Source organism: Lampris incognitus, chromosome 17 (genome assembly GCF_029633865.1).
Source record: "Lampris incognitus isolate fLamInc1 chromosome 17, fLamInc1.hap2, whole genome shotgun sequence".
Taxonomy (NCBI): Eukaryota; Metazoa; Chordata; class Actinopteri; order Lampriformes; family Lampridae; genus Lampris; species Lampris incognitus.
Window position 1 is genome coordinate 38,837,251 of NC_079227.1, and position 20,177 is coordinate 38,857,427.

General features: G+C 45.9%; 1 protein-coding gene across 1 annotated transcript in view; it reads left to right on the top strand.

The window, feature by feature from the left end:
* jmjd1cb (jumonji domain containing 1Cb) overlaps positions 1 to 20,177 on the top strand; it is a 336,498-nt gene that overhangs the window by 108,910 nt on the left and 207,411 nt on the right. The window contains exon 2 of the mRNA XM_056296610.1: positions 3,291 to 3,479. Within this exon, the coding sequence (XP_056152585.1) occupies positions 3,291 to 3,479 (189 nt within the window). The remainder of the gene's footprint in view (positions 1 to 3,290; positions 3,480 to 20,177) is intronic.

Here is a 20,177-nt window from a genome sequence, read left to right on the forward strand (position 1 = left end):
AGAGAGGCAGAGAGAGAGAGCGAGAGCAAGAGAGAGGCAGAGAGAGAGCAAGAGAGAGGCAGAGAGAGAGAGCGAGAGCAAGAGAGAGGCAGAGAGAGAGCAAGAGAGAGGCAGAGAGAGAGAGCGAGAGCAAGAGAGAGGCAGAGAGAGAGGCAGAGAGAGAGCGAGAGGCAGAGAGAGAGCGAGAGCGAGAGAGGCAGAGAGAGAGGCAGAGAGAGAGCGAGAGAGGCAGAGAGAGAGCAAGAGAGAGAGCGAGAGAGGCAGAGAGAGAGCGAGAGAGAGGCAGAGAGAGAGCGAGAGAGAGGCAGAGAGAGAGGCAGAGAGAGAGTGAGAGAGAGGCAGAGAGAGAGCGAGAGAGAGGCAGAGAGAGAGCGAGAGAGAGGCAGAGAGAGAGCAAGAGAGAGAGCGAGAGAGGCAGAGAGAGAGCGAGAGAGAGGCAGAGAGAGAGCGAGAGAGAGGCAGAGAGAGAGTGAGAGAGAGGCAGAGAGAGAGCGAGAGAGAGGCAGAGAGAGAGCGAGAGAGAGGCAGAGAGAGAGCGAGAGAGGCAGAGAGAGAGGCAGAGAGAGAGCAAGAGAGGCAGAGAGAGAGCGAGAGAGGCAGAGAGAGAGCGAGAGCGAGAGAGGCAGAGAGAGAGCGAGAGAGAGCGAGAGAGGCAGAGAGAGAGCAAGAGAGAGAGCGAGAGAGAGGCAGAGAGAGAGCGAGAGAGAGCGAGAGAGGCAGAGAGAGAGCGAGAGAGCGAGAGAGGCAGAGAGAGAGCGAGAGAGCGAGAGAGAGGCAGAGAGAGAGCAAGAGAGAGAGAGAGAGAGAGAGAGAGAGAGGCAGAGAGAGAGCGAGAGAGCGAGAGAGAGGCAGAGAGAGAGCGAGAGAGAGAGAGAGAGAGAGAGAGAAGCAGAGAGAGAGCAAGAGAGAGAGAGAGAGAGGCAGAGAGAGAGCGAGAGAGAGCGAGAGAGGCAGAGAGAGAGCAAGAGAGAGGCAGAGAGAGAGCGAGAGAGCGAGAGAGAGAGAGGCAGAGAGAGAGCGAGAGAGCGAGAGAGGCAGAGAGAGAGCGAGAGAGGCAGAGAGAGAGGCAGAGAGAGAGCGAGAGAGGCAGAGAGAGAGCAAGAGAGAGAGCGAGAGAGAGGCAGAGAGAGAGCGAGAGAGGCAGAGAGAGAGCAAGAGAGAGAGAGAGAGAGAGAGCAAGAGAGAGGCAGAGAGAGAGAGCGAGAGCAAGAGAGAGGCAGAGAGAGAGGCAGAGAGAGAGCGAGAGAGGCAGAGAGAGAGCGAGAGCGAGAGAGAGGCAGAGAGAGAGGCAGAGAGAGAGCGAGAGAGAGGCAGAGAGAGAGGCAGAGAGAGAGCAAGAGAGGCAGAGAGAGAGCGAGAGCGAGAGAGGCAGAGAGAGAGCAAGAGAGGCAGAGAGAGAGCGAGAGAGGCAGAGAGAGAGCGAGAGAGGCAGAGAGAGAGGCAGAGAGAGAGCGAGAGAGAGGCAGAGAGAGAGGCAGAGAGAGAGCAAGAGAGGCAGAGAGAGAGCGAGAGCGAGAGAGAGGCAGAGAGAGAGGCAGAGAGAGAGGCAGAGAGAGAGCGAGAGAGAGCGAGAGAGGCAGAGAGAGAGCGAGAGAGGCAGAGAGAGAGGCAGAGAGAGAGCGAGAGAGGCAGAGAGAGAGCAAGAGAGAGAGCGAGAGAGAGGCAGAGAGAGAGCGAGAGAGAGCGAGAGAGGCAGAGAGAGAGCGAGAGAGAGGCAGAGAGGCAGAGAGAGAGCAAGAGAGAGAGCGAGAGAGGCAGAGAGAGAGCAAGAGAGAGAGCGAGAGAGAGGCAGAGAGAGAGCGAGAGAGGCAGAGAGAGAGCGAGAGAGAGAGCGAGAGAGGCAGAGAGGGGGGTAAAGCTGCAGAGGAGGGTATGCAGGAGAGGGGCAGAGAGAAAGAGTCACGTGTTTGCTGCTGCCTCAGAAATGAGAACACTGAGGAGAGATGAGAAGGAAGGCGAGAGATGAAAAGAGGGTGGGAGAGAAGTGAAGCTCTGAACTGACTTGTGCTGCCAGGGCAGTGACAGCTAGAGGCTGTCTCCCACCTGCTCACGTGTTAGGCCTAGTTTCACTGTGATACCGTGTTATATCCATTGTTTGGACAACAATACAACATGTGTTGATGTCATGAAGTCTGCCACGATACGATGTCAGCTCAGTTCAGGGGCCTGTGGTCGATACAGGACGATACTGAACGCCCCCCTAACACAGTAACATTTATACCAGCTCACCAAACGCAACTCAGATATGATTTGAGTTTTAACAGTGAACTCTTCCAGACATTTCAATGAAAAACAATTTATTCTTTTTAATGAAAAGAATAAAAAGAGGGGGTGTCTGGGTAGCGTGGCGGTCTATTCCGTTGCCTACCAACACGGGGATCGCCGGTTCGAATCCCCATGTTAGCTCCGGGTTGGTTGGGTGTCCCTACAGACACAATTGGTCGTGTCTGTGGGTGGGAAGCCGGATGTGGGTATGTGTTCTGGTCGCTGCACTAGCGCCTCCTCTGGTCGGTCGGGGACGCCTGTTCAGGGGGGAATAGCGTGATCCTCCCACGCACTACGGCCCCCTGGTGAAACTCCTCACTGTCAGGTGAAAAGAAGCGGCTGGTGACTCCACATGTATGGGAGGAGGCATGTGGTAGTCTGCAGCCCTCCCCGGATCAGCAGAGGGGGGGGGGGAGCAGAGACCGGGACGGCTCAGAAGAGTGGGGTAATTGGACGGATACAATGGGGGGGGAGAATAAAAATAGAGCTGTTGTTGACTATGAAGTGTCACATGTCTCCCGTGTAAGTGTGAGTGTGTTTCATCACGTAAGTTAAAGACCTTGATGACCTGTAAATATGAACACAAACCATGCACGCACACCGGTCATTATCATGGCAGCTGTCAAGGGGTGGGACATATTAGGCAGACAACAACAACTAGAAGGGCCGGGATGACGAGGGGCAGAGGAGGAGAAGGAGGTCACTGAGAAGGAAGGAAACAGTGTTGTTGAGATGATCTTCTTTAGGCAGTATTCACATTATGAAACGTAACTGTGTTTATTGTTGTGCACATGAACATGTTCAAAAATGCGAGCTGAAATGTGGGTCCATGTGCTTTTGAACGCGTGTCTTTGGTCTCATGGTGCAGTTGTGTTGAAGCTGGCCTGAGGATGTTTTTGTTTTGGTACTCACAGCCCTGGTGGGCAGCAGGAATAGATGGCTGCCCTTCTTCATTCTGCAGCACTGGTGGAATCACATCTGTCTGTATGTCTGACTTGTGTCTATCTCCTGTGTGTTGGCTGCAGGTCTATGTGGAGTTCGATGATCAGGAATGGGAGAAGAGAGAGTGGGTAAAGGTCTACGAGGACTTCCAGCTGTTCCTGCTGGAGCACCAGCTGGTCTGGGCCAAGAGGAAGGAAGGGGAAGGAGAGAGGGAGCGAGAGAGAGGCCTTCTGCAAGGGACCAAGGCCAAACACATACAGTGGCCTGCCCTGGTAAGTCCTAGCTGTGTTTTTAATCTCCACACACACACACACACACACACACACACACACACACACACACACACACACACACACACACACACACCTACTCACAGTGATGCACGGGGCTATGTAGTTCATGTGGTATTAGGTGTATTTCGTACTACTTCACACTTGTGTCACACACCAGAAGACCGTTGTCAGTGAAGACATGCTCATGCTGAGTTAGCAGAAGTCACGTCATTGTGTGTGTGTGTGTGTGTGTGTCTGTGTGTAGGTGTGTGCCAGTAAACGAATGTGGTCTTCGCCCTGCTGAGCGCTAAAGAGGGATTATAAAGAGTGTAACTCACACATCTATTTTTGGTGTGTGTGTGTCATTACTGGAGGGTAGTTGGTCTACAATATGTGTCTTGTGTGTGTGTGTGTGTGTGTGTGTGTGTGTGTGTGCGTGCGTGTGTGTCCTGTGTTTGGCTGACAAAACGTGCTTCGTTGTGTTGGTTGTGTAGTATGGAGTGACAGCAGAATGTGGTGCATCGCTGGGAGATAAGACAAGAGGTGAGACTGTGTGTGTCTCTCCAGTGCACACACACACACTGATGCATCCTCACTGTTGGTCCTTGCACTTGCCCGGTGCTCTTGCTTCTTCTCCATGTCTTCCTTACTCTGTTCTTGTTTTTGTTTTGTTTTTGCACTTGTGTCCTCCTGTTTGTTGTCTGTCAGCACAACATGTGTGTAACGATATGTGTCCAGACAGTCAGTAGTGTGGGTAACAGTCTCAAGTCGTGATGGGCTGTTTAGTTAACAACTTGATGAGGCTATGCTCAGCTGCTAGCTGTTTTAGATGCAGGCAGTGGTGTAGTGGAGGGTAAACAAACCTTCCTTTTTACTAAGTAGAGTTTGTCCAGTCTGTTAGAGCTGACTCACATCTTCACGACACACACAGAATACAGTCTGCCCAGTCTGTTAGAGCTGACTTGCATCTTTTCCAGAATACAGTCTGTCCCATCTGTTAGAGCTGACTCGCATCTTTTCCAGAATACAGTCTGTCCCGTCTGTTAGAGCTGACTCACATCTTCACGACACACACAGAATACAGTTTGTCCAATCTGTTAGAGCTGACTCACATCTTTTCCAGAATACAGTTGTCCAGTCTGTTAGAGCTGACTCGCATCTTTTCCAGAATACAGTCTGTCCAGTCTGTTAGAGCTGACTCACATCTTTTCCAGAATACAGTCTGTCCAATCTGTTAGAGCTGACTCACATCTTTTCCAGAATACAGTCTGTCCCGTCTGTTAGAGCTGACTCACATCTTTTCCAGAATACAGTCTGTCCAATCTGTTAGAGCCGACTCACATCTTCACAACACACAGAATACAGTCTGTCCAGTCTGTTAGAACTCCCTCACATCTTTTCCAGAATACAGTCTGTCCCGTCTGTTAGAGCTGACTCACATCTTTTCCAGAATAGTCTGCCCAGTCTGTTGGCGCTCCCTCACATCTTTTCCAGAATACAGTCTGTCCAGTCTGGGTTTTTTTTTCTATAAATTTATTTCTGATTTTTCCCTTTTTTCTCCCAATTTAGTGGCCAATCGATCCCTATTTTAGTTCAAACATCCACCCTCGTACTGTATGCGTTCGCCAACTGCGTCTCTCCAGCCGGCAGTCTTGAAGGAGACGCCTCGCCACATCCATGACAAGGCGATTCCAGGCCGAACCACTGCTTTTTCTGACACACACAGAGACGCATTCATGTGACGAACACAAGCCGACTCCGCCCCCCTCCTGAAGACAGCGCTGCCAATTATCACTGCTTCATTGAGTCCGGCCATAGTCGGATCTGACGGGACCGGGGCGCGAACCCCGGTCCCCAGTGGGCAACTGCATCGACACGAAGCCGATGCTTAGACCGCTACACCACCGCGGACCCTAGTCTGTCCAGTCTGTTAGAACTCCCTCACATCTTTTCCAGAATACAGTTGTCAAGTCTGTTAGAGCTGACTCACATCTTTTCCAGAATACAGTTGTCTAGTCTGTTAGAGCTGACTCACATCTTTTCCAGAATACAGTCTGTCCAGTCTGTTAGAGCTGACTCACATCTTTTCCAGAATACAGGCTGTCCAGTCTGTTAGAGCTGACTCACATCTTTTCCAGAATACAGTCTGTCCAGTCAGTTAGAGCTGAATCACATCTTTTCCAGAATACAGTTGTCCAGTCTGTTAGAGCTGACTCACATCTTTTCCAGAATACAGTCTGTCCAGTCAGTTAGAGCTGAATCACATCTTCACGACACACATTCACAATACACATGAACGTGAGCAGTGTCTGGTTGATGTCTGCTGTAGAGGATGATGTCACGCAGTGGTACTGATACTGGTTATACTGCTAGCTAGTGGTACTGATGCTAGTTATACTGCTAGTTAGTGGTACTGATACTGGTTATGCTGCTAGTAACAGTGGTACTAATACTGGTTATACTGCTAGCTAGTGGTACTGATGCTGGTTATACTGCTAGTAATAGTGATACTGATGCTGGTTATACTGCTAGTAGCAGTGGTACTGATACTGGTTATACTGCTAGTTAGTGGTACTGATGCTGGTTATACTGATAGTTAGTGGTACTGATGCTGGTTACACCACTAGAAATAGTGGTACTGATACTGGCTATACTGCTAGTTAATGGTACTGATGCTGGTTATACTGCTAGCTAGGGGTACTGATACTGGTTATACTGCTAGTTAATGGTACTGATGCTGGTTATACTGCTAGCTAGGGGTACTGATACTGGTTATACTGCTAGCTAGTGGTACTGATACTGGTTGTACTGCTAGTTAGTGGCTTGCTTATGATCACTGACTGAAGGTGAGAGGTTAGCAACCTTTTCATTTACCACCACATCACTGCACAATGTGTATCATATTTGATGAAGACAATCAGTAAATCTTTAATTTGATCAACAGCAACAACTCAATAACAACAGTGATGATGATGATGATGAATGTTGTTACGCCACACAACATAATTCTAGTATTTTTATGAGTGGTCATCGCAGGTTTATACATGAATACTAAACATTTCAACAGTTTGTTTCTTCTAAAGGCTCCTGCCTTGCTCTGCAACACAGTACATCTGCCCTCTGCAAACCATCAACATAGCATCTCATGTATATCTTGTACATCATGTACATAGTGTACAGAATGTATAGTCTTCATTCAAAATAACGTGTTATAAGAAAGTAAATGGCCTGATATATTCATGAGTGTCTGAATATGTCTCAGTACAGTAAGTCATATATAGTATTGTGTAGTCAAAGCAAAAGCCTAATACATTTTCTCTAGATCATTTGTAGAACAGATATGTGCCTTGTAAGAACAGGATGGTGTGGGGTTGTTTCCATACTTCTCTCTATGCCTACAGGCACATCACAGTGTATTATATCACAGTCACTGCTCTGTATCAGTAAACCAAGCAGAGAGGTCACTGGGCCACTGTTGGCCTCATGGAGCTGCTTCACTTTTAACAATGGCTTAAATTTACTGATGCCTCCTCCTGAACACACAAACCGCCAAGCTAGTACCATGTGCCAGCACAAAAACACACATTTTATGACATTCATGCAATTTATGACATTTATGACATTAACCAGAGAGACAAAGGGACAAGCAACCATCCATGTATTATTATTATTATTATTATTATTATTATTACTATACAAATTTCCTTTAACTTCATGCCATAATACAACATAATAACCGGACGGGTACATTCCTTGGGCCAAGGGTTAGAATGAGGTAGAAGTCTATTTGATGGATAGTGCCTTTCTTAGGATATGAGATGTTCCAAGTAGTGCCATCTTCTGTAGTTCTTGTATTCTGATGTTACCCAAGATCTGTTGGATATATTTCTCCATCCATTTTTTTACAAGTCCCAGGGCTCCTATCACTACTGGTATTGTTGTGGTTTTCATTCCCCACATTCGTTCAATCTCGATTTCAAGTCTTTATATTTTGACAGTTTTTCAGTTACTTTTACTGAGGTGTTCCTTTCAGTCGGGATGGACATGTCGATGAGTAGGCAGCTTTTTTATTTTTTGTTCTTGGTGATGATGTCTGGTCTGTTGGCCTTTATCTCATGATCTGTCTGTATTGGCATGTCCCATAAGAGTGTGATGTCATCTTTTTCTGTTGGTGTTTGGGGCTCGTGGTCGTACCATTTCTCTTTTGTGTTGATGTTAAATTCTTTGCAGATGTTCCAGTGCAGGTATGTGGCGGCCTTGTTGTGTCTTTGTAGGTATTCAGTTTTGGCCAGCTCAGGGCACCCTGCCACCATATGGTCAATGGTTTCCTGGAATTGACCACATATCCTGCATGCTGGGTCTGTGCCATCTTTGAGGATTTTGCTCCGGTAGTAATTGGTCTTGATGGCCTGGTCTTGGGCAGCAATGATAAAGCTCTCTGTTTGGGATTTCAGCCCAGCTGTTTTGAGCCATTGGTTGGTCATATGTTGGTTTACATCTTTCTCACCTACTCTTTTTGGGTATTGCCCGTGCATTTGTTTCCCTTCCCATTTTTGTTTCATTTGTTCTTGGGCGTGACACTTTGCTTTTTGTTTGAGTTTTCGGGTTTGGATGGTTGGAGCTTCGTTTTGAGGTTGCGGTGTTTCAGGGAGGTGGAGCTCTCTTCTGAACATTGCGTCTTGGTTAGCTACGGAGTACTTTTTGTTTTGTTTTTTATGCTCTCTAGCAATCATGAGAAAGGGGTCATTTTTGGTGTTAAGGTAAGTATCTAGGCCTATTGTTGTTGTTTTGTAGGCAGTTTCCAGTTGGATTAGACCCCTGCCACCCTCGTTTCAGGGGAGGTACAATCTATCCACATCTGATTTTGGGTGGTGCATCCTCTCTAGGGTGAGTATGTTTCTTGTTTTTCTATCTAGTTTCCTGATCTCTTCTACTTTCCAGTCGATGATGCTGAAGCTGTAAGTTACGACTGGTGTAGCCAGGGTGTCGATGGCTTCCATTCGGTTGGATGCATTGAGTTCGGATTTTGTTACCGTTCGTATTCTTCGGTAGTACTCCTTTCTGATCTTTTCTTTCATTTTGGCATGTTGTATCCCGTCCCCTTCATTCACTCCCAGGTATTTGTATGTGCCTTCTTGTTCTAGGTCTTGGATGGTGGTGTCTAGGTCAATTTGGATGTTTTCAGTGGTGGTAAATTTTCCTTTTTTGAATGTAGCATTTGTCTAGTCCGAACTCCATTTTGATGTCGTGACTGAAGCCTTTTACGATGGTCAAAAGGCCAGTTTGTTCTTGGTCATTCTTGGCAAAGGTTTTCAGGTCATCCATGTAGACTAGATGGTTAATAGTGCATGAACCTGTAGTATAACCATAGCTGGTGTTGTTCAGGAGGGAGGATAGTGGAGTAAGAGCTATGCAAAAGAGGAGGGGAGAAAGAGAGTCGCCTTGAAATATGCCGCTATTGATGTTGATCTGCCTTGAATGTAGCATCCCATCTGTGTATTTTAGAACAAGGGTTGCTTTCCACTGGTCCATATTTGCTGTTAGGAACTGGATAAGGATTGGTGATATTTTGTAGATGTCAAGGCATTTAGTATCCAGTCATGGGGTACAGAGTCAAACGCCTTTTTATAGTCTGTCCAGGCTATTGTCAGATTTTTCTTCCTCGTTTTTACTTCCTTAATGTCGGCCTTGTTTGTTAAAAGCTGGTCTTTGCAGCCATAGCTCCCTTTTTGACACCCTTTTTGTTCTATGGGAAGTAGGTTGTTTTATTCCAGGTGTTTGTAAACTCTCCCGGTGATGGTGGATGTTAAGATCTTGTAGGTTGTAGGGAGACATGTGATGGGACGATAGTTTTTAGGGTTTTTGGTGTCTTCTGTTTTGGAAAGCAGGTAGGTGGTACCAGTTGTGAGCCATTCAGGGCAGGTTTCTGGGTTGCTGATGCATCCATTGTAGGCATTTGTCAGATCTTGATGTAAAGATGGTAAGTTCTTGATCCAGAAGTTCGCTATCCCATCATCACCAGGGGCTTTCCAGTTACTGGACTTCTGTATTGCTGTTTTTGTTTCTTCTAGGGTTATTTGTGGCCATTCTCGTTGGTTGGTTTGGATGTTCTCTGTTTCTATTTGGCCGATCCATTCAGCATTTTTTTTTGTAATTCTTTTGTTTTTCCCAGATGTTGCTCCAGAAGTTCTCCACTTCATAAATTTTAGGGGGTTCTTTGACCTCAGTGGACCTTTTCCCTAGTTCTCTATAGAATTTCTTTGTGTTTTCTTTGTAAGTTTTGTTCTGTTGGAAGAACTTTTGTCTCTTATCGAACCTTTTCACTCGTTGGGCTTTTGCTTGTAGTTTTTGTTTCAAATTTTCAATGGCTCTTAGTATTTGCTCTTTCTGTTTAATGTTGTGTTTCCTGATTAGGGCTCTTTTTCGTTTTTCTTTGACTGGTTTCTCGTTTTTAATCTCATTTAGTGTAGCTATGTCTCCCCTAATTTTGTGTATTTCACTTTCAATTTTCTTTTTCCATTTTGGTTGGTTATCTTTTCTTGGTCTGTTCTTCCTCTTTTGTTTGATGTCCAGTGATTCAGTGATGGCAGAGGTAGTTGCTTAGACAAGGTGGTTAATGTCTGTGAGGGACAGCACTTTGCTGTTTCTATGGCTGATTTTGAGTGCTGATCACTTTTTGTCTTTGGAATTGGTGGTCTCTGGCCTATTGGGGTTTCTTTGGCTATTTCGTATTTTCTAAGGATGCTTTCTTTCATTGCGCTCGCTTTCTCATCTTGTTCGTCTTTGTTCGGTGGTTTTTGGTCACCTGGCTTATCAGCTCTCTCATTTTTGTGATTCTTATCTTCATTTTGCTCCTCTGGATCTGCCTTTGTATCCCTCTCATCAAATTTTACATCCTCATCTCTCTGCTTTACTCCTGCTTGGATGGCTTGCAGCTCCATTTCAGTTGGTCTTATTGACGATATCACGGCGGACATTTACAAGTTTGTTGGCATCTAGATTCAGCCTGTTTGTGGGGTTATTGGCACGCCAGATGTCATAAGTGCTTTGAATTACCAATGTTTTTGGGTTGAAGGAAGCAGTGTAGAAGGCTTCCATAACTTCCATGACCATGTACTCTTCCTTAGACCATTTCTGTTGACTGGCTTTAGTGGGATTTTGAGGTGGTGTGACATGAGGGCCTCTTTGAGTAATGTCCTCAGTGTGGTGATCTTCAGGTGCATTTTGGGTAGAGTTTGTTCCAGTAGCACACTTTTCGATCTCAGCCTAGTTCCTCACTGAGGATCACGGTCCTTGGTAACCCGCGCGACGACCGATGCGGTATGGATATCTCGTAATATGAGTTTCCATAATAAGAGTTTTAGTGAATTTTAGGTTGCACAACCACCAGTATTTTTTCGAGATACCAGCTCTAGGAGAGTTACCAACCAAGGTTAAAGAGCGTCTCCTGCCCATGAGGCAGGCTAACCCCCGCCGGATGCCAACTTGGTACTTTAGAGCCTCGGGGCTTTTGTTTTTGTCAGAGCCCCTTTAGCTGCTTGTATTGCTGGCTTGCCATACTTGCGTTGCCCGGTCCGTGCCACGTGGAGGAGGGGGTGAACTTCTACAGACCTTATTATTATTATTGGTGTTGTTGTTGTTGTTATTGTTATTATTGTTATTGTTATTATGTAGGCCCAGAGAGGGACTCATGCCAGATGAGTAGACATGGCAGATTGCTGGTCAGGTTGTTAGACAGTTACATAAGTAAACCTCAGTGACCTTCACTGACATGCACACATTCTTTGTTCAGTTGCATGGTGATGATGATGATGGTGGTGATGATGCTTTATCCTTTCTGTGCATTATACACTCTGTAGTCTGTCCTCTTCACCACTCAGTCTTCCCCTTCTGTTGGGGATTTCTCAGGTTTTCGCTCTCTCTCTCTCTGTCTCTCTCTCTGTCTCTCTCTCTGTCTCTCTGTCTCTCTCTCTCTCTCTCTCTCTCTCTCTCTCTCTCTCTCTCTCTCTCTCTCTCTCTCTCTCTCTCTCTCTCTCTGTGTCTCTCTCTCATCCACATGCTTGTGTTTTCTTTTCTGTGCACCACTCTTGTGTTTCTATGCTGATGACATCCTGCTCCTCCTCACTTACACAGGATACAGTAGTTTTACATTGCTAGCTAACTTTGGCATCCAAGGTGGCCAGATAGAAGAAACATGCATGGACATGGATGTAGGACTTATGTGACAATCAGGGCGCAATAAAATAATGCTATTTGGTTATGCCACTTTCCTAGCAGTCTTTGGCCTCATAATAATAATAAAAAAAACATTTTCCACAGAAATGTATAAGCAATAATGACATTATTCTGTTTTCAGTCGACGAGTCTTTGATTATGGTTCAGGCTATGTGGTGGCTGTTGGTGAGAGGAAATCATTGGAGAAACCATAAAGTACAAATGCTGCCCACAGTACATACCTCAAAGACTGCTCCTACATTCGGTCATACTATATATGGCATGCAGGGGGCCTTGTACAGTAGGTGCAGGGGGCCCATGCTCCAAGTTCAACTTACAGTTTTCCTGGTTCCCTACAAACCGTCGGAAAAGCCGTCCCTGAATGAAAGTCTTCAGTATGATTTGATTGTGTAATTTTTACACAAGAATGCACAGCACAACAGATTGCCACATCATAATTGTTTTGTATTTAAAATTTAGATAAGAATTTTGTGTAGCCCATGTAGTTTACAATCTGTAATGGACGGTTTGTCTTTGGCAGCAAATGCTACCCCTCTGGGAGTATTTGCCTATGGCAACAGTACTTAATTTGTGTTGCTTTAATCAAGATGTATTTGCATTTAGTCTCAAAATAGATGCCAGCAGGATTAACAAACCATTCAATTAGATTTGCAAAGGAATTCCCCGCCCATCCATAATGTAGTCATTAGCAGGTGATGTGCTGTGTTCAGGGCCGAGCAGCCAGTGGTAATGACCAGGGCTGATGGATGCAAATATGTTATTGTCTAGTCACTCACCAGCCACAGTCCTCTAACTTCCACGCCTGTCTCATCAGACCTCCACGCCTGTCAGCCATTTAATAGATGGGACAAAAGACACATAGTGAAAGAAAGTGGAATTAAAGGAAAATGAAATAAGGTCCAGTGTTTCAGTTACAATAAGATTAATTCTTCAGTTATTACTGTGGCAACAATGTTTTCCATTAAATTCAATGGAATTTAGAGAGAAATGGAACCAAATAGCTGTGCCATGGTAGGTTTTCAGGCCGACCTTACTCCAGCAGTGGCCTGAGCACGACTTTGATGCAGCTCTTTATAATATGAGTCCCCTATTTGTTTTGTCGCTGTTGTGTTTAGTCCTTTTGTGCTCACACTAATTGTGCTTAACGTAAGGCTTGGCTTTATTACTGTTCTACCATGCCTGTAGTTTGACACACACACACACACGTACCTGCTGACTCTTGTATCTGAACTTCCTTAAACGTCTTAAGGGACCAATTTGACCATGTAAATAGAGGTGTATAAAAACATACATAGTTAAGGTCTTGAGTTAAAGATGGAAAATAAGTGTTTTGTGTTTTTCTCAACCGATCGTAATGGAAAATACGATCCTGTTTTACTCCAGACTTTACAAGCATCACTGATGTGAAAGACCTGTTACAGCATCAGCAACATATTACAAGCTCACATCACCTGTTGTTTTACTGCAACTCCTTGTATTAGGAGACATGTCAATCAACTGGGAAGTGACAGCAGCTTCCTGTCCTGTGGTTTGTGCGACCCTTTGGTTTACATTTGGATCAAGGATTGTAGCTTTTACTGATAAGGGGACCCAGCGCCTGGGTTATGCCCTGGCCAGCAGGATTTGTTAGTTCTCTGACTTCTGCTGATGAAGATCTTCTCTGTTCTTTGATTCTCCTCTTCTCTGTTTCACTCTGCCTTTTCATGCTGTCAGGCACCACACACTTAATGCACTCGTCTTCATGTGCACACTCTTGGCTATTTCATATATATATATATATATATATATATATATATATATATATATATATATATATATATATATATATACATATATATATATATATATATACACTTAGCACAAAAAGTAAGGGAATGTGTGTTTGGTAGATTATTACTTTGTTGTAACAATGCTTCTTGGCAATAAATCTTATACGGTTGGAAAGCCTGTTTATTTGCCTTTTAAATAGCGCCGCCACATGTGTAAGGAGCATGCATTTGTGGGATGAGCAGCAGCACTTAGTATGTGGGTTGCGTCCATGAAAAATTTGCCAAATCTTCTCTGCCAATGCCAAACAGCTTATTTTGCTGCTGCTATTGACTCTTGTTTTGAGCTTCTGATACCCCAGGTGCTGACAATCAGCTGCCTGATATAAGATTTATTGCCAAGAAGCATTGTTACAACAAAGAGATAACCTACCAAACACACATGTCCTTACTTTTTGTGCTAAGTAGATATATATATATATATATATATATATATATATATATATATATATATATATATATATAGCACTGTATGTGGGGATGTATTCATGGTGCTCAGTTTGGGGGAACATCTCTTAGAATTTCTATACATATCACTGTGTGAGGACATGCAGCTTGGTCTCTCTCCCTTCTCGTCGTAGTGCCCCCCCAGCTCCTCTGGTCTGCTGGGTCTCTCTCCCTTCTCGCCGTAGTGTAGCTCCTCTGGGGCCTCATCTATCAGTCGTTACTATGGGCAAATGTGTTTGTACACACCCATGGGATTTTTTAGCCCTGAAGTTTGTCTCAGACCATTGTAGAACCTGGGTAACCCCTGAATTTAGACACCAATTGGCTACCACTGATGTCTTTGCAGGCCTGGGTTATTGCTCGTTCCAAGAGGTAGACGATAGTTGTTAGGAGGAAGGAATTACAAATAACCATCATGCTTTGATGCTGACTGTCAGACAATCTTGAGGGCTAAAAAAATCCATGGGTGTGTAAGAACAAATTAGTCCATAGTAACGACGGACACATGAGGCCCCAGGTCTGCTGGGTCTCTCTTCCTTCTGTCTGTAGTGTCGGCCCCCCAGCTCCTCTGCTCTGCTGGGTCTCTCAGTCTGACTGACTGATGCTGCTGTTGTCACTATGTTCATAACTTCCTGTCTGCTCAGCATTTGACTCTGAGAGCTGGGTGTCAGGCCCACATGACCCAGGGGACTGTGTTCTGTACTCAACATCTGGACTCTACACAACTTTGTTACAATATGAGTAGGGGTCTCTCTCCCCCTCTCTCTGTTTGTGTCTCCCGCTCTCTCCCTCTCCCTCCCTCCCTCCCCCTCTCTCTCTCTCTCCCGCTCTCTCTCTCTCTGTCTCTCCCGCTCTCTCCCTCTCCCTCCCCCTCTCCCTGTCTTTCTCCCTCTTTGTCTGTCTGTCTCTGTCTCTCCCTCTCTCTGTCTCTGTCTCTCTCTGTATGTTCGCTCTCTGAGTTGTCAGTCCAGGGTGTTAGGAGTCTTACAGACTTTTACTACAGGCCAGACTTCCCTGCATCTGCTTTGTCTCCGTCTGTCTGTCTGTCTGTCTGGGTTTCTGGGTTTCTGGGTGTCTGTCCCTGTGTGTCTCACGTTCCTTCCCTGTATGTCATACATGTTCATCACTCTCAAGTTCCCTCCCTGTATGGCATACATGTTCATCACTCTCAAGTTCCCTCCCTGTATGGCATACATGCTCATCACTGTCGAGTTCCCTCCCTGTATGTCATACATGCTCATCACTCTCAAGTTCCACGTCATGGCTGGTTTGTCAGTGAGTCAGGAGGTCTCCTGCAAACAGCAGAGCTGTGTGAAGGGAAGTGTTCTCACAAATGTTGATGAGCTGCTGTCTGCTGGTGTCTACTTTGACCGATCTGGTCCTCCATATCCAACAACCCTGCAAACAGTGAAGGCTTGAGTCTTCTGCCTGGACACCGTGGGATGTAGAGAAAGGAGTGAAATGCTGAGAAAACAAAATATAGTGAAGGAAAGATGAATAGCAAGAAAAGGTTCTATTTACAAGTAAAGTAGAATCTACTTTTCAGCATTCATATTCTGTTATGTGTTGTCAACCAGGTCTCTCTCTTTGCATTATGAAATGCCTGTCTGCCTTTTTCTGTGCCTTCATCCTGTCCTGCTCACCCTTCAGCTGGGGTAAAGAAGGCCTTTGCCAGCATCAACCCACACAAAGCTGTGGGGCCGGACAACATACCTGGGCGTGTTCTTAAGAACTGTGCAGAACTGCTGAAACATGTTTTTGCAGACATCTTCAACACCTCACCCAGTCAAGCAGTAGAGCCCAACTGCCTCAAAAGTGCCACCATCATTCTCCTGCCCAAAAAGTCAAACCCAGCCAATATGAATGACTTCTGCCCTGTGGCCCTCACTCCTATAGTTCTGAAGTGCTTTTAGTGGCTTGTCATGCAGCACATCAGGGCCTGCCTCACTGCAAACCTAGATCCCCTACAGTTTGCATATAGAGCCAACCGATCCATGGAAGACGCAATATCTACCACACTCCACCTCACTTTGTCCCACCTGGGAGGGAAGAGCACCTACACCAGGATCATCTTCATCGATTTCAGCTCAGTATTTAACACCATAGTACCGCAACAACTGGTGGAGAAGCTGAGGTTGCTGGACGTGAACACTGGCACCTGTAACTGGGTCCTGGTCTTCCTGACGCGGAGGCAGCAGACAATCAGGGTGGGCAGCCACACACCAAATTCCATATTAGTGAGCACCCCAGGACTGCGTCCTGAGCCCCCTCTTGTTCACCCTGCCAACCCCCAACTTTACTGCCAAATTTGACACCAACCACATCGTCAAGTTTGCAGATGATACAACAGTAGTGGGTCTCGTCAGCAATAATGATGAATCTGCATACAGGATGGAGGTAGAGCAGCTAACGGCATGGTGCGAATCCCACAACCTCTCCCTGAATATAAGTAAAACAAAACAGATGGTGACTGATTTCTGGAGGGCTGGCAGGCACCATCATACGCCGCTGACCATCGATGGCGCCACTGTGGAAAGGGTCAGTAACATCAAGCTCCTGGGAGTGCACTTGGTGGACGACCAGACCTCGACTGTTAACACCTTGGCCATCGTTAAAAAGGCCCAACGGCGGCTCCATCCCCTCCGGAGACTTAAAAGGGCAAGCCTCCCCATTCCAGCCCTCACCACCTTCTACAGGGGCACCACTGAAAGCACTCTAACCTACGGTCTCGCTTCCTGGTTCGGTAACTGCAAAGCGACCCAACAACACCAGCTGAACAGGACAGTGAAGACAGCTAGCAAGAACATTTGTGCCCCTCTCCCCTTCCTGTTGGAGATTTACCATCAGCGCTGTGTTACAGAGCCTCCAGCATCATTAAGGATCTGCACCACCCTTCTCACAACCTGTTGTCTCTCCTGCCGTCTGGGGAGAGGTACAGGAGCATCTGTGCTACATCCAGCAGAATGCTAAATAGCTTCTACCCACAAGCAGTCAGGATTATTAACAAACTGTGTTCCCCCCCAGGTCATGCTCAGCCACCTACCCTGTAACCCCCGCCCCCCCGCCCCAATCAGTGCTGGTCACTCTTTGACAGACACCGACTGTCAACATTTAACTGAAATGGCACTTGAATGGACTGTGTTGTTAATTGTTTGTGCTTTTTTGTTTTGTTCTCTCTGTTTTGATGTTTTTAGTGGTATCGTCTTTAGAGGTTTTTAGAGATATGTTTTTGTCTTTCCTGTGTCACTGCTGTGGGCTGGGAGAAATGGCATTTCATTTATTATGTGCGCAGGTAGATGATGAAATGACAGTCAACTACATCTTGAATCTTCCAGCTCTGCATCCAAGCATTCCACCGCCCGAGCCTACCTCCTCTCTTCAGTGTCCATCTCTTCCCGCTCGCCCAGTCCCCTCTCCCTAAAGCTGTGTCAGCTGTAAGCCAGATAAACACTGCAGTCACTCACTCACTGCCTTCACACACACACCCACCCACCCACCCACCCACCCACCACAGTAGTGGTGCCATGTTGCACTTGTTTATATAGTTGTGTGAGGTGTGTTTGTGATGCTGTTTCTGCAGTGGAGTGTGTACATGTATGTCTTTCAGGTGTTGTGTGTTTGTGATGCTGTTTCTCAGGTGGTGTGTGTTTGGAATGCTGTGTCTGCAGTGGAGTGTGTACATGCCTGTATATCTTTCAGGTATTGACAGCTACCGGGATGCAGAAGGCTGTAGTGTTATTTATCTCTCACCTTCAGAGAGCCGCAGCTCTGTTAGCTAATGAAACCAGCCCATCTCATCAATCACACACACACACACACACACACACACACACACACACACACACGCACACGCACACACACACATACGTATGCAAGTGTGCAAGTGGATTTTGTGCTGGAAGGTTTTCGGTTATCGTTCTCGAACATCCGTCTCAGTGAAATCCACTTCCCACTCATGGATTATGAAATCCTTCAGAAGTGAATGTGTTCCGCTTGTCTTGTTCAAGACTGAGCGAAATGAAGGCATACGTACATGTGATGCTGCATGAGCTCAGCTCTCCCTCCGTGAGCTCGTGTGCTGAGTTACTGCTGACTTGTACAGCTGTGGATGTGAGGACAGTGGCTTGAGTCTTAGCTAGACAAACCTTCTCACCTGCACAGAAGCTCTGGGCTGGCTTCGCATATTATATACTGAAGGGACCACGTGGAGCTTAGACTCCACGTGGTTCCTTTCACATGGAACAAGAGCAAAAGGGAAGACAGCAGTTTGTTAACTGAAACAATTACAAAAATTAAGAGTAAAAATAAAAACGGTATAAATAAATAAAAACAAATATCAAACATTTGTAAAAGCTTTCATAAAAAAGACAAGTTTTAAGATAAGATTTAAAAAAAGGCGGAGACTTGGTTAGTCTTGGTTAGTCTTAGTTCAACAGGAAGAGAGGTCCGTAGTCCATCTGCAGACATTAATGGTGGAGGGGGTGTGTACCAGGTCAGTAAGTCAGAAAACTGTGTAGGAGCAAGACCGTTTAAAGCCTTAAAAGTGAGCAACAACTTTTTTAAAATCAATGTAAAAAATAACAGGGAGCCAGCGTAGGGAGGACAGCACAGGAGGGTTATGGTCATGAGCCAGGCAGCAGTGTGTAGTACCAACTGCAGACGCTGAAGGGAGCCCTTGCTGATACCCGAATAAAGAGCAGATAAAAGCATGTACAATGTTTTGCACATCGGAAGTTGATAGAAATGACCTAATGTTGGAGATTATCTTGAGCTGGAGAAAGCCTGACTGAAGAACATGTTGCATTCAAAACCAAGGTTAGCATTGAACATTACATCACCCCAAAGACAGTTTTTACCCCCAAGAGGTCAAAATAATGAACAGCAGGCACCTTACATAAGTTTCAGTGATGTATTATTTTGGGGAAGTTCTGATTTCTTACGTATTGTTTTGTTATTATTCCTTATTTGCTCATGTATACGTATAGTGTAAGGGCCTACTTTTAAGTGTGCAGGACAAGAAAGTGAAAGTTGAGCCATCTCCCAGGCTCTGCTGTGTTCGTGTTGTTGCACCTGTGAGGAGAAACAACATACCATATTGGTTCTTTTGAGTACATAGTACATGCTGAGCTTACCTTGTACCATAAAGTATACCTCCACCCAACCTCCACCTCAGAAGAGTGCTCTTCTGCTAAAGTGATCAAAGACAGCTCTGAGGATGCCTGTGTGCACTTATAAGTCATAGTCCCTTCACATAAGATCTGTGATTGATGCAAGAACATGTGTCCTGGTCACTGCACTAGCGCCTCCTCTGGTCGGTTGGGGTGCCTGTAGCGTGATCCTCCCACGCGCTACGTCCCCCTGGTGAAACTCCTCACTGTCAAGTGAAAAGAAGCGGCTGGCGACTCCACATGTATGGGAGGAGGCATGTGGTAGTCTGCAGCCCTCCCTGGATCGGCAGAGGGGGTGGAGCAGAGACCGGGACGGCTCAGAAGAGTGGGGTAGTTGACCGGATACAACTGGGGAGAAAAAGGGGGAGGGGGAGGTTACACCACTTAACTGTAATGCAGCCTTTGTTATGTTGTTAACTGCATTGCTCTTGTTGGTAAAGTGTTATTTCAGAATGCATTGTAGTGCTACTGTAGGACATTGTAGTGCTACTGGCGGACATTGTAGTGCTACTGTAGGACATTGTAGTGCTACTGTAGGACATTGTAGTGCTATTGTAAGACATTGTAGTGCTACTGTAGGACATTGTAGTGCTGCTGGAGGACATTGTAGTGCTGCTGTAGGACATTGTAATGCTACTGTAGGACATGCCATTGTAGCGCTACTGTAAGACATTGTAGTGCTGCTGTAGGACATTGTAATGCTACTGTAGGACATGCCATTGTAGCGCTACTGTAAGACATTGTAGTGCTGCTGTAGGACATTGTAATGCTACTGTAGGACATGCCATTGTAGCGCTACTGTAAGACATTGTAGTGCTGCTGTAGGACATTGTAGTGCTGCTGTAGAACATTGTAGTGCTGCTGTATGACATTGTAATGCTAATGTAGGACATTGTAGTGCTTCTGTAGGACATTGTAGTGCTACTGTAAGACATTGTAATGCTACTGTAGGATATTGTAGTGCTGCTGTAGGGTATTGTAGTACTGCTGTAGGACATTGTAGTGCTGCTGTAGGGTATTGT